At 40.7% G+C, this 23,067-nt stretch overlaps 1 protein-coding gene across 2 annotated transcripts; it reads left to right on the top strand.

Annotated features, from left to right (window-relative positions):
* The first annotated feature begins 754 nt into the window (after positions 1–754).
* On the top strand, positions 755–22,773 carry LOC122087531 (probable protein S-acyltransferase 15). 2 transcript variants are annotated; one of them, XM_042656690.1, is made up of 7 exons: positions 755–1,286; positions 6,752–6,844; positions 6,972–7,073; positions 7,165–7,227; positions 20,005–20,103; positions 20,202–20,297; positions 22,607–22,773. In XM_042656690.1, exons 1-7 carry the CDS (start codon positions 990–992, stop codon positions 22,619–22,621), a joined length of 765 nt encoding a protein of 254 aa, XP_042512624.1. In that variant the 5' UTR covers positions 755–989; the 3' UTR covers positions 22,622–22,773. The 2 variants fall into 2 exon arrangements, with proteins under 2 accessions (XP_042512624.1, XP_042512623.1); XM_042656689.1 differs by lacking the exon at positions 22,607–22,773 and adding an exon at positions 20,427–20,973.
* The last annotated feature ends 294 nt before the right edge of the window (positions 22,774–23,067 follow it).

The following is a 23,067-nucleotide window of genomic DNA, read 5'->3' as shown; positions in this document are numbered from 1 at the left end:
ACCAAAGGACCACCAACACACAGTGATCGACCCACCTAGTTGTTCTTCTCTACTGGACAAAAAAATAATCATTATAATCACATCTACATCTGTCAAGGGTATTGCGGGGTGGGCCTCGGCTATATTCAATAAAAAAGAATGCTTATTCCTTTGTGCTCATTATTTGATGACAGGAGAGGCTTCTGAAGCAGCTACGAAAGGAACATTAGTTGGGTTAGCTGTGGCACAACTGCAAGGGTGGACAGTATAGGAGATTTGGTGTGATGTGTCCCGTTTTGACAAAATTAATGAATCCTAACCATTTTTTGATGTGGGCTTGGTCCACGATTTCTAGTAGGCTCGAAATGGAGCAACTTCTTTTTAATCCCTTTTTTATAATTAAAACAATTAACGATTACCCTACGTATGTTCTTAGGAATGTAGCTATTTAGGTCACAACCACTAAATCCTTTGTCCACAACAACTTTGATCTAATTCGTATGTAATGAATCTTTTTCTTCAAATCAAAAAAATAAAAATAAAAATGGAGCTTTTTTGGGTTTATTTTACTTACAATCAGACAGAGCCTTTGTGGGAGCAGGATGACCCACCCGAGCCCAACTTGAGCCCAGCCTGAAACCCGATTCCCTTTCAGGCCAGTAGGATTTCGGGCCCAAAAATCCAATCAAGCCTAGATTTCAGGCCCAATTCTTCAACAGCGAGAGAACCAAGGGAGGTCGGAAGAGACTAGAGAGAGAGAGAGAGAGAGAGAGAGAGAGAGAGAGAGAGAGAGATGCTAGTTGCTACCTTCAAGGCTTCAACGCAGCAGCCAAGGCTTTTTCCCAACTGTTCTGTGATCTCTAAAAATTCTAATAAATCCAGTCTAAATTTCGGTTTTCCACCTGAATTCGCCTTGTTAATCCTTAAAATCTGCAAATTCTGGCTGATTGCAATTCGTGTTCCCGGTGATTCGAACAAGAAGGTTTTTCTTCTTTTCTCACCCAATCTGGATGAGCATAGAAGTACTAGTAGTGATGAAGATCAAAAGATTCCTATCTTTTCCTATTTTTATGGTGCTTTGTTTAATGGCCTTTGTTTACTACACAACAGTTTTCATTTTCATTGAAGATTGGTTGGGATTAAAGAGCTCTGGTGGTGTACTGAACATGTTGATCTTCAATTTTTTAGCTTTCATGAGCCTCTTCTCTTTTGGTGCCTGTGTTCTTATCGATCCAGGGAATGTTCCCTCCTCCTTTGTTCCCGATGTGGAAGACGATGGCGGCTCCGATCAGAGGTCCAGAAATAGTGTACGTTATTTAATTATAATTTACTTCCAATCGTAGAATGTGATCTAGTTTATGATACAATGCTTCAACCAATTAGACAAAGGAATTGCAAACAAGATTTCTAAATGAGGTGCTTGGGATTTGTATCTGATGAGCTTTGTAATAAGTCATACAGTAAAAGATGGTAATCCAATGGTTGAATTAGTAGTTACAGCTGGAGAAACAGATTAGAAACTATAGAATTCAGATATAGCAACTATTGAGATCTCACAACCTGCTGGAGAAATCATAAACTAGGTTGGAACTAATGTAGGGTCTGGTCAAAGGTAGTAAGCCATCAAATATCTCAGCCAACTGATGGCCAGATTGATAGATATGATCAAATGTCTGAAATTATAAAGTAAGGGACAGATTTAGTAGCATGCTAACTTGTAGCAGAGCCTAACATTAGATGTGGCTGAGATTAGGGTTGATGGAAGGTCTCCAAGGTGGAAAACAACTCTCAAATACCTCAGTGATATACAGAAATAATGTAAGGCTAAGTAGGGTTACGAATCAACAATCAACCCCCAAATACCACTTTAATACTGTTATCAGAATTTGAAGTAAACCCCAACACAATAACAAATATCCATAACAGTAGCCAATCGGCTAGGGCAGAACAGGGCCAAAATTCAGCAAACTAATTAGTAATCAAACCACCAATGTTCAGACAGTATTTAGGACTTAAATATTAAAAAAACTAAGCCTAATAACCTGAAACCAATTCCCAGTAAGAGATTGAAAATATGGACTGTTATAATTTGTTGAGTTTCTAGGGGTGTTTTAGTCCTTTTGAGTTGTTTTCTATTTTGTCTATATATTGCACGGGGTATGGGGGGGGGTACTCTCTTTAGTATTTTGGAGATTATATATATATTGAGGGAGCGTCCTGTGGCTAGGTATTCTACACTAGCTGCAAGTAGCCTCCTCCCCTTGTCTTCTTGTCTTTCTTCTCTTCTTCTCCTTTAATCTCTCTCTCTTCTCTCTGCTTCAGCACTTGACTTGGCAATTGTCATCTGACTAAAACACCCCCAGAAACTCAACAGTGCTAAAACTTTTAATGAATCATCAATAGAAGGATACTAAGCCATGAAAACTTGGCAATCGTAGGTAACATGAACGAACACTTCTTGAGGCTGATGTAGGGTTTTTCATCTTGTAGGAATCTCATCACATGCATCCAGTGGTTTAAATATCTTCCTTTCCTTTGTTTTAAATTAAGATGTCAAACTAAGCAAAGAAGAACTTGCAAATAAAGGGACGAAGCACCTGTGACATAATCCTCATAAAGGTGTTAGGGGAATTTGTAAGGCCAAAGGCCATGACCTCCCATTCATATAGCCCATGTTCTAGACGGACGCAAATCTGATGCTAGCCACTTTTAAGATCCATCTTGGAAAAGATTGTCGCTCCCGTCTGCATGTCTAACATGTCATCAAGTCGAGGAATATGAAATTTGTACTCGATGGTCATTTTATTAATTTCCCGGCTATCAGTGCAGACGCTTCACAGTCTGTCTTTCTTCGGAGTGGGGCTGGTACAGCATATGGGCTCATGCTTTCTTGAATGAATCCTTTCCTCAATAGTTCATCCATTTATCTTTTGAGCTTAGCATGCTTAGTAGAGCTGAGATAGTAAATGGGAAGATTAGACAAGACTGGCCTTGGCACTAGATCAATGGTGTGCTGAATATCTCTAATGGGTGGGAGTTTGTCGGGCAAGTCCTCGAGCACTAGATTTGCAAAATCAGAAATTAAATCTCGTGTTGGTTTAGGAAATTTAGTTTCAGTTATGGGAACAACTTCCTTTTTACTGAGGCCAGCCAGTCTCCTGGCTGGTTTTGATGAACTCTTGATGTGGTAAGGCCAAGGGTTTCATGCCCGTATGCTGCCCCTTGCTGGACTGTTTTCTCTCTTGCCATTCTTTGTTGTTTGCACTCTTCTTTGCTTTCTGGTCTTTATTCAAGGACTGATAATCTGTCATCTTTTTGCTTGGGTGGCTCTGAGCTGTCTTTTCAGCTGGTATGTTGATTGGGTTTAGCACCAAAGGTTTACCATTGATGTCAAAGAAACAGTGGTTCTTCATGCCACCTACCAACACATTGTTATCATACATCCATGGCCTTCTAAGAAGCACATCAGTCAACACCATGGGGATAATGTCACACCAGACATTTTCCTCGTAACTAGCCAGCTTCAAAGGAATTGAACACCGTTGGTCTACCTCAAGAGTGTTTCCATTTAAGAGGAAAACCTTGTAGGGTTATGGGTGCTTCTCCAGTTGCAGCTAACTTTTAGTGAGAAAGCTTGTGATACAGCCTTCACGCGGCTGCCACTGTGCACTAAGACTTGAGCTTTGAGTGGTTCGCTAGACCTATGAGTGTAGAAGATACAATGTCGACACCAATCTTCACCTTTGGACTCAGGGACCATAACATGATTAAGAACATTTATTTCATATATATATATATATCCTCATCTTCTGTATCAAAATCAGGACTCGTTCTCAAGGGCTGCATTAATGACACCTCATCATCTTGGGGGTCACAAAATTGAGCTTCCAAGTTTGCTTCAATGGCTGCGACGATGGAATTACTCTTGCGACGTTGCAGACAGAATTTGGCAAAGTGCCCGTAACCATTGCAATTGTAACATTTTGTTGCTCCACTAGTTGTCATAGGAGCTTTACCTTTGTCCATGGATGTAGGTGCAAATCGACTTGTAGAACCAGCAGATTTGGTGGTTAGAAAACTTCATCTACCCTTTCTGGATTTAGGACTGAATCTCCAGGTTGAGGTTTTTACTAAGTCTTCTGCTTGGAGGCCCTTCTCTAAACAGTTTTGTAAGTCATTAATGCTTATGACTTCTCTTTTATTACGTATGTCAAGCCATAACACCAATCTGAAATAGAAAAACAAGTTGATCATCTTCCTCGTCCAGGCAGTGCGAGAAATTAGATTGTCAAACTGGTCTATGTATTCTTCCATCGAAAGGGAACCTCGACGGAGAGTGTTTAGCTGTCGTGTACCCTCCGTGGAAGGTTTGAGGGAGATATTGTTCCTTAAACTCTTCTCACATCTCCTCCCACGTATTGGGTCCTCCTCCTCATCGAGTTACTTTACCCTATAGTTACGTCACCACTTGCATTCTGTCCCCATTAGTTTGGAGTGAGCTAACTTCATCTTCTTATTTATACATTTTGTTATTTCCATAAAATCTCCTCAAATATCTCTAATGTTATTAAATTTTATTCCCATTTCACTTTAATTGCCAGAAGATCCCTTATTTTCACAATTCATTTTACAGTTTGGTCTGGTTGCTTGATTATTTCACTTTTAAGGGTCTGAACTATTCCAGAATTTATAGTTTTGCCACTACATTCTTAACCTGAGTTATTTATTATTCTTGTGGGCCCATAGCAATCCCAAAGTAGGTTTTTATGACCCAGGATTGTGTTACTGATCACTTTGTCTAGGAAAGCATGGAGGTTGGATTGGATTGTATCTTTCCAACCATGTTGAAGGGTTTTAAAAATTGCAATTTGGAGGAGGTGTGGTGAAGTACTAGCCATGGGATTGAAATATGCTTATTGCTTAGATTAAGAATTAGGTTACTAGAACAATGTAAGGGGACTGAAAACTGGAGTTCTTAAGATATTTAGGAAAGGAGAATAGTTTCATAGTGGATAAGTACAAGAAAAACAGACTAATGATCAAATCCAGATGGATGGAGCTAAAAGGGCTAGGGACAGGTTGAAAATGACCATTGATGAGTTGGTAAGGAAAGACATGCAGAAGCTAGGTCTTGATTCTAGTATGATATCAAACAGAACTGCTTGGAGGGCAAAGATACGTGTTGCTAATCATTCATAGGTGGGATGGCCCAAAGGTTTTTCTTTGCTTTGTTCCTTTTATTCTCCCTTTTTCTCTCCTTTTTCTATTTTTTCCTCTTCTTTCTTTTTCTTTTCCTCTCGCGGATCCACGTGGCCGACCCCATTTAGTTGGGAATTGGGATAAGGGAAGAATGAATAAATAATAAGTTGAGTTTTAAAGAAAAATGTATTGTAGATTTAATAAAGTATTTAAAAAAAAGAAAGAAAAAAGAACAAGCTAAAAAGATTAAAATTATTATAAAGAATGAATAAAGACAACAGAGACTTGAGAATTTGAGACTGTGGTGTTCCACATTCTGATTTTCCAAAACAAAATATGATTCAAGCAATCTTTTGTCTCTCAAGATTGGATTGGATTGTATGGATATGATTGACCTATAAATTGCATGTTTACCCTTTATGGCTTATCAGCCGTTCCCAACCCCCCCCCACCAAAAAAAAAAAAAAAAAAAAAAACCACATAGATTATCAGACTTGTGGACCTATTTCAATGTAAAGCTTACAAGAATGTTCACAATGACTCAGACATTTGAAAAAATTAATGTGCTGAATTTACTACGTACTTACATGCCAGGGCTTGCTAGAGCAGCTCTTATCTGGCCTTAGGACAGAAGACTGACAACCAGGCTTGGATGCTTTGTCCTTATGCTGCCACAGATGGTTGATATTTAAAAAGGCAACTATCAACATATCACAGTCATCACTTGATGTGGCTGATATTCTTTTGCAAAATTAAATGAAAGCAAGAAAGAGAATGAAAATTCTACCAAATTGGTAATGTGGTAATGCCTTTCTCACTCCAAATTTGCTTTGAATAAAAATTTTATTTTTCCGAAGACTCAATCACCCAAAAATAGACGACTTTGAGCTCTTATTGTTTTCCAACAAAGTCCAAGACAGAATGATGGAAATTTAATCAATTTTACTTATTCTATTGAACATTTGTACATGGTTCAAAGCAACAAGGAAGCAAAGCCTTGACTTGCCATCCCTTGTTGATGGTCAGTAAATTCCTTCTCAGATTGTGGACCATTTCCCCAGGCTTCGGATAGTAGCTAATTTACAAGATGATGGCTTACCCAGGGTGCAGGTTGGCCCAAGCTATTTCGTCCCCAGCAAACCCATTTCCACTTGCCGAACCATTTTCTACTGGAAAACCTTAAAAGAAATATATATACTAACAACATATTTCAATGCAAACTATTTCATCCCCAGCATCAAACCCACATCCACGTGCCAAACCATTTTCTAGTAGCAAACCTTAGATGAAATATATATGCTAACAACATATTTCAATGCAAATCTTGAATAGACTCCATAAAAGAAATTAAACTCATGATATATCAACCATGCCAAGGTGATTATCGTTTCATTGGTTGATGTTGATTCTTATGCTTTTGTTCCCCATTGCGATCTGAATTTGTCTTGCCCATGATTCAATATGAGCAATATATCATTCCTGCAAGTTGTGATTCTAGCTTGGATCCTGTGACATGGCTCAAACTTCATGTGAAAGGTATTCTTGAATGTGAAATTTTCATATTCTCTGGCAGGGTGCACAATCAAGATACTGTGACAAGTGTTCCACCTACAAGCCTCCCCGGGCTCATCATTGCAGGGTTTGCGGAAGATGTGTTCTGAGGATGGTAGGTAGTACCGTAGTAGGTACATTTATTGCTTCTATGAGAGGTGTACTTGATTCATGTCTCCATTTAGTTGTTTGTATTCTTCAGATGAGAAGGTTAAGTTTCAAACACTTTATGTTGGATGCAGGATCATCACTGTCTGTGGGTAAATAATTGCATTGGCTATTCAAATTATAAGCCCTTTGTAGTCCTCATCACATACGCAGCAGTAGGCTGCATATATTCGTTTGTATGTTTTCAACCCATGCACACCACACATTTGAGTTTTGTTTTGAATTCAAGCAACTGAGATATGTAAGAAACTCTTTTTATATGTGCAGGTCATGATTATGAGTGGTGCAATTCAGAAGGATTGGGAATTTGGTTCCCTCAAGATGTTATATGTAAGTTTCATTGGTTTCTACAAAATTCCACCCCCCCCCTCTCCTTTTTTGGTTTAATATTTTGTTGTTTAGATTTTTCTTTCTGTCTCCTCCTCCATCTTGATTACTCATTGTTTTACCTCCCAAGGTATATCATCTCTGGGGTGGGCAGTGGGCACTTGGAAAGGGTTACCAACCTTGCAAGCCCACCTGGAAAGAACCAGAGGTTCAACGGGCTTCTTTGGGTTTTGGATTGGATAGGGTAAAAAAATAAAATCCATGGTCCTTCAGTTGGGCCTGGGTTGAAGTTTTTGAGAACCCAAACCCAACTGTTTTCTGAGCATAAAAGCACCCTTTTAGATGGTTTAGACTGCAACATGATTGCTATATATTCAACTATATTAGCTGAAGACAACAGCTAGCAGAGTTGGTTGTACCCCAACAGTAGAGTGCAGACGTCCCAGGAGCTCACAGGTTCGACTCTCCTGTTTTCACTGTGCGCTTTAAGACACCCCCTCTTCTCTTGTTCCCCCTCTCTCTCTAGTAGTTGTATTTCAAAGTCCCATGTGGCATTACAATGTAGGCTGACCCTAATATATATATATATATATATATATATTCTCAAGTTTTGATGGTCTGGGCTTCAAACCCCAGTTCAGCTGGGTTGGACTTGAGCTTGCCCTCTTACACCTCAGTTTGGGTTCAGTGCACCGCCCTCTTCCTCCCGAAGGGCAACCCATCTATGCATTGCACACCTTAATCAACTCCTCTCTCCCCCCGGGAAGAATTTCAAGAGTTATGGAGGAAAATATTGTGTTCTCTCCTATATGGACATGCAACTATATGGATACAGAATTCACCAGTACTCATCACTAATTTACAGAACTTTTGAGGCTCTTTTCAATTCCTTAAACCACCCCCTTGTTTTTCTTATGGATAAAGCTAATTATTGCAAAAATCAGAAACTCAGATATGGTTCAAATTCCGGTTGAAGGTTATTTATGAACAGGAGAACAGAATATCAAACTTTGGAAACAATTCAAGGGTTGGAGTCTGAGATCTGAGAAAGTCCTTCTGGTGATAGGATGCCCAGGACAGAATCTAGAAGACTAGAACCAGAATTTGGTTCCAGAAATGAAGAAATATATCTCTGATAGGAAACTAGAAATCGATTGAACATCTCAGTGAATCTGAAATCAGTTACTAGGTTGATATTTGTTGGAGTATATGAGAGCATGTGTCGGTTGAGGTCTATGGGTGACCATAGACCTCCATACCGTGGCATTATATTTGATACAAGCATATCATTGTTAGTTTCCTAACTTTCCTATTGGGTTTAGGGTAGTTGTTAACCAAATTAGTTAGTTTTTCTTTTTTTGTTATCTCTTCAACTTTCCTATTTGGGTTATGAGTAATATGATTATGTAATAGATAGTCTATATATTGAATGAAAGGGGAAGTCCCAACTACACGATTGTGACTCCCAAGTTACACCAATCTCTTTGTCTCTCTCTTCTTTCTTCTCTGATTCTTGTTCTCAAATATTTACAATATTAAACAAGCTCAGCAGTGAGGATTAGATATCAGATTAGCCATCAGATTCATAAACTGAAATTTAATTAAGAAGCATACTAACAACTGGACTGCTGGATTCCATGGACATAGATTCTGATCTTGAAACAGAATTAAGAACGTACTATCTTGTGCAGGATGGAAGAAAGAAAAGAGGATAAGAGTAAGGGGTATGTGAACAGATCGTATGGAGAGAAAAGATCTGTCTGTACTTTGGTGAGAGGAGAGAGAAGAATAATGTGAGGAGGGGGAGAAGAAAGCTCAGCCACAGAAGGCGATTTCCAAACTAATCCATTCATTCCAATTAAATCATTGGGGGCCGGGGGGGGGGTATACAAGCTTTAAATAGAAAAAGGAATAGAAATCTAGTCAAGATAGACTTCCTAACTAGTAAAAACCATAAAGTAAAACTTCTAAATGAACTAAAAGACTCCCTAATCCTAAAAATCTCCTAATTGACCCCACATAATCTTAGCCATCTACTTAATCCCGTGTACCACTTAAACCCCAAGTTTTGAGCTTATAAAAGAGGCTTATTACATTAATTAAACTCAAAAAATAGAAAGCCAAGTCCTATAGAACCCAACCATGGGCCAAAATATAGCCTTCCAAGGCCTAATTGGCCCAATTGGACACTCTAAACTACATAATGTTAGAAAAACTCATCCTCAGGTTTTATAAAAGAGGAGAATCAACACCACTGAATCGGCATCCACGATCATTGGATTTGTTGGTATGATGATATAACGCATTTCATGACCAAAATCAACAATGATCGGCTTCCTCACATCCAAGGTTTGTGGAGGAAGAAGGAAATCAACTGTCTCAATTTTCTTACAAACAACACCCAGTTGTGTCTCCTATTGGAATTTGTTCTTGGGGCTCCGTTTTCAATCGGACCATTAATCAAATCCTCAGCTTCAATCTCTGCTATGGTCTGCTCTTGAAGATCGTCCACTTCCAGTGATTCCTCATTCCTCTAGTAATTCAAAGGAAGCTTCACTTTTTTGACTGCACTCATTAGTGGCTTCTCCATAGCAGTCTCTTTGGGCACACATACTCTCTTGGAGTGTATGGAGATCATCTTTCATTGAAAGGGGTAAGTCATAGACGTGTTGATCAAACTCTATGATGTTCAGGTTCGGCTCTGATATGAAACAATAATGTTCTAAAACACCTAAGAATAGGGTTTAGAATTCCAGCATGAAAGCCAGAATCTCAGTGAAGGTTTTAAAACCAGATTCAAAAGAAATCCATTTAACAAAATCAGAAATTCAGATATGGTTCAAATTCTGGTCGAAGGCCATTTATCAAAAATTGAAAACAATCCAAGGTTGGATTCTGAGACCTGAGAAAGTCTTACTGGTGATAGGATGCTCAAAACAGAATCTAGAACCAGAATTCAATTCCAGAAATCAATTAGTATTTCTCAGGTAGGAAACTAGAAATCAATAGAACTTGTTAGTGAATTTGATATCAATTACTAGATTGATATTAAACAAGCTCAGCAATGAGGATCAGAGATCAGATTAATAAACTGAAATTCAGTTAAGAAACATACTAACAACAGGACTACTGGATTCAATGGACAGATTCTGATCTTGAAACAGAATTAACAATGAATTGTCATGCAGGCTAGAAGACAGAAAAGACAACGAGAGAAAGGGGTATAAGAACAGATCATATGGAGAGAGAAAATATCTGTTTTGTACTTTCATGAGAGGAGAGAGAATAATTGGGGTTGGGGTTGGGGTTGGGGTTGGGGTTGGGGTTGGGGGGGGGGGGGGCTACATGCTTAAATAAAAAATGGTAACAAGTGTAGTCAAGATAGACTTCCTAACCAGAAATCATAAAATAAGACTTCTAAGAAAACTAAAAAATTCCCACCTTCCTCTGCCCCCAACTCCTCTTCTAGAACTTCATGTCCTTATCCTTTCCAACCAACCAACTCTATTAACCTTCCCAAACACACCTAAACCCCCTTCTTAGTCAAAACCCTTTTAAGCCGACCCATGGGCCGACCCAGCCTTATTCCTTGGATACTACCGCCTATCTCTTAATGTCGGATCCTTCTCTTAACTTGGATGGCCTCCAGTACACTTCTCCCTCACACGCACACCCTGTCTTGCTTACCAGTTCTGTCCCTGCGATCTGGACGGGCCCTGCAGCTGGCCAATCCTTTGCCACGTCTTCAATTTGCTCAGCCCTTCCAGCTGGGCAAGTGATGCAACAGCACTCCGATGGATCGACCCAAGCCTAATCCAGAACCCGGACTAAGACCTAGATCCAATTTCCAAGTTACTAATTTGGATTCCAAGTTTAATAGAATATTTAGGATTTTATTTTTATTTGAGAATATTTGTTCCCTATTTGAGTCCTTATTGTTTCTTTATTTTGTTAGCTTAGGTGTAGGAGATTTTATTTCTATCTTAGTTTTTGATTTTTAATTTTATTTTATTATATATTGGACATGTGATTCATGGGAAGAACAGTTGATTATTGAAGGAAAATTAAACTTGAGCATTGCCTATGTGGCTGCCTCTCTCTCCCTCCCTACCCCCCTTCTTCTCTTTCTTCCTCTTCCCCTTCTTGCCTGCGACTTCTCTTTCTCCCCCCACTCCCTTATTCTCTCCTGTCCTATGAAACTCCTTCCCCCTTCTCTTTCTTCGACCTCTCCTTTCCTTCTTTTCTGTTCTGTATTTTCTGCTTCTTTGAGAGTTACTACAGGCCTATTTGAAGCTCAGAAGATCAGCCATCAAGCAGCATTGAAGAACAGCAAAGAGGGGAAATCGACATCAGCTTGTTAGGGTTTGAGGAGTTCGGATCGAGCTCCAGATCTCACAGATCTGAATCCTAAATCCCTAAGCCCTTTGAGACTCATCCTACCCCACAAAAGTGACACTGTTTCTGGGCGACAGCTGCTGCCCTAATCAAGTGGATCGATCTTTCTCTCTATCGATCTGTTTGAGCTGAGATTATGAGCGAAGGAAGCCCCCTTCTAGGCGACCAAAGCCCTAGAGTTTCAGCCCCAAAGAAGATCCCTACTGTGAGAGTTTAACCTGCAACCATAACCAAAACTATGCCCACCACCCCTTTTGATTCTAGGAGTTAAATCTGAACATAATATCTGATATTGGGGTTTATTTTGGTGGGGTTAATAGAGCTGGGAGATACGATCCTATGCTTGCAATGTCAGCCTCATCTGATCAGAATTGAAGGAGTTCTTATCATTCAAAAAACCTAGCCTTCTGCTGGTTTTTGGTTTCAACGTAAGGAAGAAGAGGACTTCTTCTCTATAAGATATTTGCTTCTTTTTTTTACTTTTGTTGAAGTTCCAGTTATGCCCTTGCACTTTTGGTTTAACCTCCCATTATCCATATTCTATCTTTGCTTCCCAGATTACCCTTTACCCTACGTTAGACACCCTTTTGCTCCTTGCTTCTCTTCTAAGTGAACCCCAAGGAAATTACCAAATTTGCCACTGGTTTGCTTAAATCTTTTAAGTGGGCCCCCACCCATCCTAGTTGGATCGCTTGGAGTATCAGAGCAAATTTTCTGTCAATTCGTTTACCCATGGTTGCTTACACCACCCCCTCATCTGAACAGTGGACTCGGTTGCTTCAACAGAGCGAAGAAATCTTAAGAACCCTCCAAGCTAACCAGGCTTTACAGGAAGCACAAGTTGTTACCCACCAGGACATTAACGCAAGGCCTGATGCCCTAGAGGTACGTATTCAGAAACCCAGTGGACAGCAAGTTCACGTTACTCATGACATCGTGACGACACCTCGAGAACTGTGCCCCCATCTAGAGACCATTATATCAAGTTTTGTTGTCAATGTTGAAGATGAACGGGACGACCTGATGAAGGATGTTTCTGAAGAACTGATCAATGGCCCGATCTCATTTGTGAAGGCCCACCATCCGATTCCGATCAAGGTCATATCATTTGTTGACGATGATCAGAAGATCGTGACCGTTGATCGCGAGGTGTGCTGGATCTTTACCCCTTTGGAGCCATTGATCGAGGATGTTGATCGAGTGGTGTTGATTCTCTCCTATAAAACTCGTGGATGAGTTTTTCTAAACAACAGGGGAGTTGATGCAGCAGCACTCCGATGGATCGACCCAAGCCTGCTCCAGAACCCGGATCAAGACCCAGATCCAATTTGGGTTCCAAGTTACTAATTTGGATTCCAAGTTTAATAGAATATTTAGGATTTTATTTTTATTTGAGAATATTTGTTCCCTATTTGAGTCCTTAGTTGTTTCTTTATTTTGTTAGCTTAGGTGTAGGAGATTTTATTTCTATCTTAGTTTTTTATTTTTAATTTTATTTTATTATATATTGGACATGTAATTCATGGGAAGAACAGTTGATTATTGAAGAAAAATTAAACTTGAGCATTGCCTATGTGGCTGCCTCTCTCTCCCTCTCTACCCCCCTTCTTCTCTTTCCCCCTTCCCCTTCTTGCCTGCGACTTCTCTTTCTCCCCCCTTCCTTATTCTCTCCTGTCCTATGAGACTCCTTCCCCCTTCTCTTTCTTCGACCTCTCCCTTCTTTTCTGTTCTGTGTATTTTGAGAGTTATTACAGGCCTATTTGAAGCTCAGAAGATCAGCCATCAAGCAGCCTTGAAGAACAGCAAAGAGGGGAAATCGACATCAGCTTGTTAGGGTTTGAGGAGTTCGGATCGAGCTCCAGATCTCACAGATCTGAATCCTAAATCCCTAAGCCCTTTGAGACTCATCCTACCCCACAAAAGTGACACTGTTTCTGGGCGACAGCTGCTGCCCTAATCAAGTGGATCGATCTTTCTCTCTCGATCTGTTTGAGCTGAGATTATGAGCGAAGGAAGCCATCTTCTAGGTGACCAAAACCCTAGAGTTTCAGCCCCAAAGAAGATCCCTACTGTGAGAGTTTGACCTGCAACCATAACCAAAACTATGCCCACTGCCCCTTTTGATTCTAGGAGTTAAATCTGAACATAATATCTGATATTGGGGGTTTATTTTGGTGGGGTTAATAGAGCTGGGAGATACGATCCTATGCTTGCAATGTCAGCCTCATCTGATCGGAATTGAAGGAGTTCTTATCATTCAAAAAACCCAGCCTTCCGCTGGTTTCTGGTTTCAACATAAGGAAGAAGAGGACTTCTTCTCTATAAGATATTTGCTTCTTTTTTTTTTTTTTGTTGAAGTTCCAGTTATGCCCTTGCACTTTTGGTTTAACCTCCCATTATCCATATTCTATCTATGCTTCCCAGATTACCCTTTACCCTACGTTAGACACCCTTTTGCTCCTTGTTTCTCTTCTAAGTGAACCCCAAGGAAATTACCAAATTTGCCACTGGTTTGCTTAAATCTTTAAGTGGGCCCACACCTATCCTAGTTGGATCGCTTGGGGCCCACCGGCCCCCCCCATTAGCAAGCCTCTGCCACATCTTCGAACAACTCAACCTTTCTGGCTGACCACGCCTCTGCCGCAACTTCGAATTGCTCAACCGTTCCGGCTGGACAATCCCTTGTCTCTTCTGCGTTGTGCTCAGCCCTTCTGGCTGGGCACGTCTTCTCCGCCTACTTCTTTGTCTCAGCCTTGCTGTCGTCACTTAGTGCCTGCTACTTCGCCTTCCTCTCCTGCTAATCCCCGATGTGCCCCACCTGAGGAAGCCGTCCTTCACACGTCGCCAGCAAATGCTCACCACTGCTCTCCACCAACCATCTCCATTCTAAGATCTTCTGAAGAGCAATCAACGATATCCAGTTTGGCCCCCCTGGCCAGTGTCTCCCCCTTGCATCGAGGCTTTCCAGTGCTATGTCTCCTACTAAGGACATCCCAGCTAACCCTTCCTCGATGGCTACTATAGCCTGAAGCTCTCCCCAAAGTTCAGCTCCTCTCAAAGAATATAAAATGCACTACAGAAAGAAACCTACATCCAAAAAATCTTCCAAGAAAGTCAAGATTGTTACCTACTCATCTGAGCATCAGTCACCCCCTTCCACCATCTCTTTGTGATCTCGTTGACCAGCTGGAATGTCCGAGGTCTAAATGCCTCAACAAAGCATTCAAATATTTGTTCTTGTATCAAGTCCTCTCATTCTGATATTTGTTGCCTCCTTGAGACAAGATGTTAGATCAAACACCAAGAAATACGAAAATAAATAGACAAAAGATTCGCATGACAGAGATTTAACGAGGTTCACACACCAGGGTGGTGTGCTACGTCCTCGGGCGAAGAAGAAGATGTTTCACTATGCAAAAGAGAGATTACACCTTAGTAGCGGTGAGAAAACTCGCCCTGAAACCTTAGCTCGAAAAACCCCCAAAATACAATGACCTTTCTCAACAAGACAATAGTATATTATATACTCCAAGTCACGGGTCGACCCATCGGGTCGCAATCAATTCGGTAGAACCATACCCCTTTGCTTCCATCATAGATCTCAGAAAACTTTCCATTTTGGTCGCCACCAAAATATGTCGGATTAGGTCAATCTTCAAAACGGGTCAAGAATTTGAGACAAACTTAACACAAGAGTTACTGAAACCAATGCCTCCTATATCATCTAAAAAATTGCCCCTCCTGGTCTTTCATCTCCAACAACTCTTTATGCCCTAATGGTCAGATCTGGGTCCTTTGGAATCCTTTAAAATTCTCTATCTCGGTTCTTTCTTCTTCTGCTCAATTCATTCATCTCTCCATTTCCAATACTACTATTGTTTTCACCTACTTCTCTGTGATTTATGCCTATAATTGTGTAGGCGATAGATCTCTCCTTTGGGATGATCTTTGCTCCCTCCTTCTGTTGGCTCTTGCCCGTGGGGCATCGGAGGACATTTCAATATCTTGAGATTAATCAAGAAAAGCAGGGAGGTTCTCCAATTGACCTTGTTGCTACTCAAGCCTTCAATGACTACCTTGATGACATTGCAGTGAATGATTTAATGTGGTTTGGAGCAAAGTTCACTTGGAACAATCACAAAATTGGTTCGGATAGAGTTGCCTGCAAGTTGGACAAAGCTCTCATAAATGAGGCATGGCTCTCTGCCTTTCTCTCCTCCCATGCTTCCTTCAACCTCCCAAGAATCTTATAGTCCCACAACTCTCCACATCCAGCCTTTCATATCCTTTGGGCTTAAACCCTTCAAGTTCTTTGATATGTGATCCACCCATCAGCATTTCCTCCCTTTAGCGAGATCTTCTTGGGCCCAGCCAATTCACACCTACTCCTCCCACCTTCTTGCTTTCTCAAAGAAGCTCAAAAATGTCATATATGCTCTTAAAGCCTGTAATTCCAACTCCTTTTGGGACATCTTTGCTCTTGTTTCTGCCCATTTGTCTAACCTAACCTTCAGATGGATGTCCTCAACCCTATTCTTGCGAATGATGACAAGCCCCTTCATTTTGAGCTCTCCTCCTTGATGGCTCAAGAGGAAAGTTTTCTTAGGCAAAAGTCTGAGATCAAATGGCTTGAGCTCTGACTCACTCTGCTTATTTTCGTCGTTCTCTCAAAGCCTGCTCAAACTCCAGCTCCATTCATAGCCTTATGGCCAAGGATGGTTCCCTCCTCTCTTCTCCTGATCATATCAAAGTTGAGGCTGTAAAATTCTTCTCTTATCTCTTGAATCCTCCCCCTCCCCCTCCCCCTCCCCCTCTCCTCCGCTTTTCCCCACCTCCTTCTCAACAAATTCATCCCTTCCCACCTCTCTGCCACCTTCTAGCCATTCCCTCCACTTGGGAAATCCTTGTGGCTGTCCACTCCTTTAAACCCAACAAAGCCCTTGGTCTTGATGGGTTTAGTATGGGGTTTTTCTCTTATTGTCGGGATATCGTCCATGAGTATCTCATTAAGGCCATTCGTGGCTTCTTCTTTCACCCTAATCACGTCAAAGGCATTGACCATACCTTCCTTTGTTTGATCTATAAGAAAGAAGGTGCCTCATCTATGTCTGGTTTTAGGCCAATCCCCCTTTGCAATCTTCTCTACAAGTTCATTGCAAAGATCTTGTCTAACCGTATCCATCTTGCCATTGATTCCCTTGTCAACCCTAACCAATCTGCCTTCATTTTTCTTAGAAGCATCTCTGACAATATCATGGCTTCGACAAAAAGTCTCACTCTCCTACTACCTTCCTCAAGATTGACATCCACAAGGATTTTGATTCTATCTAATGAGAAAAATCTTTCAGGTCTTACTCAAGATGTCTTTCCCTCCGGTTTTCTTCCATTGGATTATTTCTTGCATTTCCTTCCCTTGTTTCTCTATTTTGGTGAACGGTAGCTAGATCGGATATTTCTTCTCCTCAAGGGGTATTCACCAAATTTGTCCTCTATACCCCCTTCTCTTCTCCCTCTATCTTGAGGTCCTCTCTAGATCCATCCAATCCAACATCAATCTCCACCTCATCTCCCCCCTCCCCAAATGTAAGGCTCCCAACATTACCCATCTGGCTTTTGCCGACGACCTTATGATCTTCTCCAAAGCTAACTCCTCCATCGAATCCATCATGTCCTCCCTCCATCTTTTTTAATCCCTCTCTGGCCTCTGCATAAATCTCCTCAAATCCCATCTCTTTCATCCTGGTGTCTCTGACTCTCCCATAGCCCCTCTTCTCCTTTTGATTAGTTTTGCCCTTGGATCCTTTTTGGTCAAATTCTTGGGGCTCCCCCTCATCATTGGTTGTCTGCCTGTCCATCATTGCACTTCCATGCTCAAGCTCATGAAAAAGAAGTTGCATCTTTGGAAAGGTAAGCTCCTCTCCTTCGGTAGACTCCTTATCCTAGTCAAATCTGTGCTTCAACCATGTGACCTTTTTTGGTCTAGAATTTTTGCACTTCCCTATTCTATCATCAAATCTGCGGAATCCATTTTCTGTACCTTCCACTGGATAGTGTGGACTTTGCAATATTCCCCCATCCTCTTAAGTGGTCTTCTATTTGCCTCCCCTCTGAGGAAGGTGATCTTGGCCTTAGAAGAATTAAAGATACCAATTCTGCTGGTATCATTAAGCTTACTTGGAAGCTTGCCTCCAAGCAGAATAACATCTAGGTTTCTTGGGTCGATTCCACCCTTCTCCACAAGGATTCCATCTGGAGTGTTTCCCCTTCTTCTGATGCTTCCTGAGTTTGGCATAGAATCCTTCTTGCTAGACCAACTGCTTTATTTTCTATTCGCTCCTCTATTGGTGATGGATCCTCCACCTCCCTCTGGCTCGACCCTTGGCACCCTTCGGGCATTCTCCTCCCTCTAGTTACTGCTAGGACCATCTGCTCCTTTGGTATCGCTAGAGATGCCCCTGTTTCTTCTATCATCTCAAATCGAGATTGGTGCACCCTTCTTCTCCTTCCACCCCCACCCCTCTTAGATCTCTAGCTGGATCTGCCTCCCCTCTCCCTGGGCACCGGGGAAGACCTGATAAAATTCTCTGGATTGCCTCACTGCCTGGAATGTTTTCTTCCTTCTCTGCGTGGGACTTGATTAGAGCAAGAGGTCCCCTTGTCCCTTGGCCTAATATTGTTTAGTTCAAAGGCCACATCGCTTATCATTCCTTCAGCGTTTGGCATGCTTTGTCTAACTGTCTCCCCACTTTGTTAATCTACAAACATATATAGGTCTCCAGTGCCTATTGCCTTTGCTGGAATGGAATGCCTTTTCTCCTCTTCCATCTAGAAGCGTGTCCTCCATAGTCGTTGGCCTTCTAGGAGACCTGTGTTCCCCTTTTTGAGAGAATGGGTTTGGCTTGATATGAATTTTGTTGGTGATTCCATCTGTAACAAGGCCGGGAAGCTTACCTTTTGCGACCCTGTCAATCACTTGTGGATGGAACGTAATCTTAGAAGATGGACCCCCAAATCTAGATCCTTGGATATGATTTGGAAAGCCTTTTAGGGGATGTCAGTTCTAAGCGTGCCTTACTCCCCCCATCGGCCTATAAAGGACTCCCCAAGGAACAAGCTTATTGTTGTTTCCCGGGGGTTTGCCCTCTTCCATTTTGATCGCCCCCTCTAGTTGCTTTGGCTTTGTAATCTTTTCTGTGTTGCACCTCCCCCCAATCTTCCTCCCTCCTCTCCCTTTGGGTCTCTTGTATTGTTCCTTCTTTTAATATATTTTTTATTCATCCAAAAAAAAAAAAATTCCCTAATCCTAGAAATCTACTAATAGACTCCCAATAATCTTATCCATCTATTTAATTCCATGTACCCCTCCCAACTTTTGAGCTTATAAAAGAGGCCCATTAACTAAACTCAAAATAACAAGCCCAAGGCCTATAGAACCCAACCATGGGCCAAAATAAAGTATTTCAATGCCTAATGGCCCAATAGAACACCCTAACTGCATCAAATCTTCTGCTTGTAAGAGGCATTTTCCTTGACTGTCTTGGTCCTTATTCAGCTTTGTGTGTTTGTGAGAGCAAGAGAGAGCGTGCACGTGTTTGTGAATTATGTAACTGATATTCAAATATTGGTCAGTTTGTGGGTCTAAAGATTGCTTTGTTAACCCAGACTATTGAGAATCTAAACCCGTGTGTATGCCAAAATGTATACCACGAGCAGGGTTGGCTCTTCCAACCACCTTTCTTAAACTTGAGTCTTTCTCTTTCTTTTGTAACAACAATTTAGAATTTGGAGTTGGATGAAGTTTTTCTATTCCAGCAGGTCTGTAAGGTGTCTCTAGACTGGTGCAAATATCTGCCATGTGGCAGAATGGATAGAACTGAAATTTGGTGGATGGGTGGACCTGAAGCCTGAAGGTCCCCTGCTCACATTTCCAGTTTCATCCAAAACAGAGTTGGCCAAGTTGCTAAATAAGGTTTTGAAATTCCAGTGGAAAAGTGAAACCTTTTTAAAAGGAAATCAATGACTGGAAATATAAGGTTAAGTCTGAAATTACATATGGTCAATCTAGGCCATTTTCTAAATACCCATACGGTCCAGATTGCCATGTCGTCGTTCCATGTGACAAAACAAGATGTCAGTCTAGAGAAACTGTCTAATCGTGTTGGACTATAAAAACTTGTGGCTTAGAATTTTATTACCTACCTTTTGCTGCTTGTATCTTTGGGAAATTTCTAATTGGTATTCTAATTTCCTTCAGATTGGAAAACTTCCTTCTGAGCCATATCAGTGGAAACTTATTATAATTATTTCATTTCACAGTTCTATTTTAAGCTTCTGTATGTTGGGACTTTTGGATTTCAGAAGTTCTGATATCAGCATTCCTTTCAGATTTCATGTGGGACAATTATTGGTTCTTTATGCTTGATTTTGGGCACTCTCTTGGGTTGGCACATCTATCTCCTTGGCCATAATATGACGACAATTGAGGTGTGCTGGAATTCTGAAGCTTTAAGTGTTTGAATGCATAAGCGTTTTGTTTCTTGTGCATTGTGAATGATGTAGTTTTGCCAATGCTTTTTCACCAGTACCATGAGGGAATAAGAGCACAATGGTTAGCTAGGAAATCTGGAAAAATCTATCATCACCGGTATAATGTTGGGTTCTACAGAAACATTGCTTTGGTAAAACCTCTCTCTCCACCCCTCCCCCTGCTGCTACACCCCTATTGAGTTTACAGAATCTTACACTTCCTTTGTGATGAAAATTGGGATATTTATATGAAGATGATCACTCGTTTCCTTTCTAATCAGATATTGGGTCCAAATACGCTGAAATGGTTTTGTCCAACTTCAATTAGCCATCTCAAAGATGGAATTAGCTTTCCTGCTGTACGTGATGGTTCATAACATCTGCCAGCATGTAGACCATAAAATGTTATGGCCTGTGAGGCATTAAAGCAGTTTCAGAATGATGCGATTTCTTTTGCCTTTATTTTTTTCTGGATCCTAAGGTGGAAACAAGCCTACTCCATTTAGTTGGGGGCTAAGTTATTGTTGTTGTAAGGTGGAAACATGCTTGAAAGAAGACAATTAACATGCAACAGCCAGAGTTCTTTCTGGGCCACCATGGCTAAGATCTAGAAACCAAATGATTCAAAGCAAAGTAGCAAGATTGGGTTTATATTTAAAGCCCAAGAGTCACAGATTGCATACTTACACAACAAGGTTATCATTGGAATTGTTCATATGGGAGAAGATTTGGAAAAGGAAATTTAGTAAGCATTTTGTATGCTCATGTTACGAAGAACACATATGTATCTTGTTTCTTGATAAATTATTCATGTGCATTTTTTTTTCATTTATCTTACTATTTGTTTATCTTAGTGGGGAAAGAAAAATCAACTCCTTTCGCATGCGTCGTGCATACAATATCGTTGTATTTTTAAACATTTGTATATAGTTTTCCATAATTGAACTTCTTTTGAATGGCTGTGCCGTGGTTGTTTGCTTCACTTCATACAGATTCTTCAGATAAATGTGCTTTTGAAATCTTAGTTGCAGTTGTGTGATTGTAGACTTGTATTACCTAGAGCATCCATTGGAGTACTTCTAAACTATTCCAGGGAAACTACAGCATCCTTGAGATCAAAGTTTCTGTTTCAATACTTAAAAATGTTAAATGTGTTTTATGTAGAGATTTGCTATAGTTGAGCATGACCTTGTTTAGGATATGAATACTTATTCAATTTCCAGAATTCATTCCTTTGTGTATGTCCTAGAAAAGGCTGAATAGCATTTGAACTGGAATTGTTTGTGTGCATGATGTTGGTGTACGATGTCTTGTATTCCGTCGCAGTTTAATCCAGGGAGTACTGGTGCAGCACCTAGACAGGCAGGACGGGGGTCCCGCTAGCCGGTTAGCAGGCCGTGGGGGTTGCAAGTGGGGCAGGAGGCCCCCCTGCATAGCAAGGGGTTGTAGGGGGGCGCAACCCCCCGCTCGAATTTTTTATTTGAGGGCAATTGTGTATTTTTCAGATTAGGGTTTTTTCGCTATATATTTGTAGCGAGGGTTTCTTTCTCTGTAATGTAAGCAATACTGAGAGGTGTGAGGACGAGCGTTGTAACCCTATTCTCCATTGATAGTGAAGTAGGATCTCATCTCACCGGGGACGTAGGCAACCTTGCCGAATCTCGTAAAATCCATGTGCATTGTTTGATTTGTTTTTCCATTATATTCTGCATCTTTTTAGGGTTGCGTTTCTACACATGAGGACATAACTACAGATAACTAGGGTACCCTTAAGTGTGGCAGACATGCACAACATGTAAGAGAAGAACAGTACAGCATAATGTGATTGCCTCTGCAATTCTAAAGGATTGATGGTGAATGCAGTAGTTGAGATGCATAGTTTACTGAAAAAAGCATATAGTTGTGGTTCTAATAATCTTGGCAAAGTTGGTGAGTTGTGCCTTCATTTATTGTTTCCTATCTCATGTGCATCAAGGCAGTTCTGGCTTCAGTGGGCTAAGGGTAATCTATGCTTCGTTTTACCCCCAAAAGAAAAAGGGGGGAAAAGGTGAATGATCATTGTCACAAAGGTGTTTCATTTTTTATGAATGTCACAAAGTATCTATTCTCCCATGTGGATAGAGAGGGATTCACGGTTTCCTGCTTTCACTTTGCCATACGTTGGCTAATGAATGCACAAGGACAGTCCTTGTGTTAGGACCTGATCCAGATTCATTCTGAAGGGCCGTTAGAAGCCCGTAGAGCTCGAAGGGTTACTGGGAGTAATTCAGGAGTTTTAGGATTTACACGGGGTAATTCAAGGAAATCTGTATCTCTGTTTCTCTATAAATTGTTGCAATGGGAGGCTATTAGGGTTACTGGGAATTCTTTGTAAACATAGAGAGGGTGAGGAAGAGAGTTTGTAACTCTTTCTCCATTGTCTGTCAAAATTGTTCATATATCTTTGTGGATGTATCCGCAGGGGAGAGGAACCTGATTCGGACGTTAGACACCTCGTTAAACCATGTAAGTCTTCTGTTGTGTGATTGTTTGTTGACTATTTTTGTTCTTTTTTTCCTTCTAAATTGTTATAGGATTTCGTTTTCTACATCTAAAACATTTTTAATTTATATAAAGTAATGTTCGTCATATCTATGTCAATGGAAAGGCATGGATCAACATTAGAAGAAAGAGGAGTTTAGAGCAAGTTTATATAACATTCCTGTTGCAGAAATAAAAAATTGGTATGGGACAAACCGAGTCACATGGATTGTACCTTAGAGACCAGGTAGCCCAGTATTTGAGACAAAACTTGGTGAGCATGCTATATTTCTTCCTCAAATAGGTTTTGTTTATTTATTCTTTTTATAGAGTATAAAATTATCACATCACAGATCTGCAAATGTGGATCTTGTTTTTTCTTATTTCGAGAATTGACTAAAT

Source organism: Macadamia integrifolia, chromosome 8 (genome assembly GCF_013358625.1).
Source record: "Macadamia integrifolia cultivar HAES 741 chromosome 8, SCU_Mint_v3, whole genome shotgun sequence".
Lineage (NCBI taxonomy): Eukaryota > Viridiplantae > Streptophyta > Magnoliopsida > Proteales > Proteaceae > Macadamia > Macadamia integrifolia.
The sequence above is the reverse complement of the archived record's forward strand: the minus strand, read 5'-3'. Positions and strand labels throughout refer to the sequence as shown.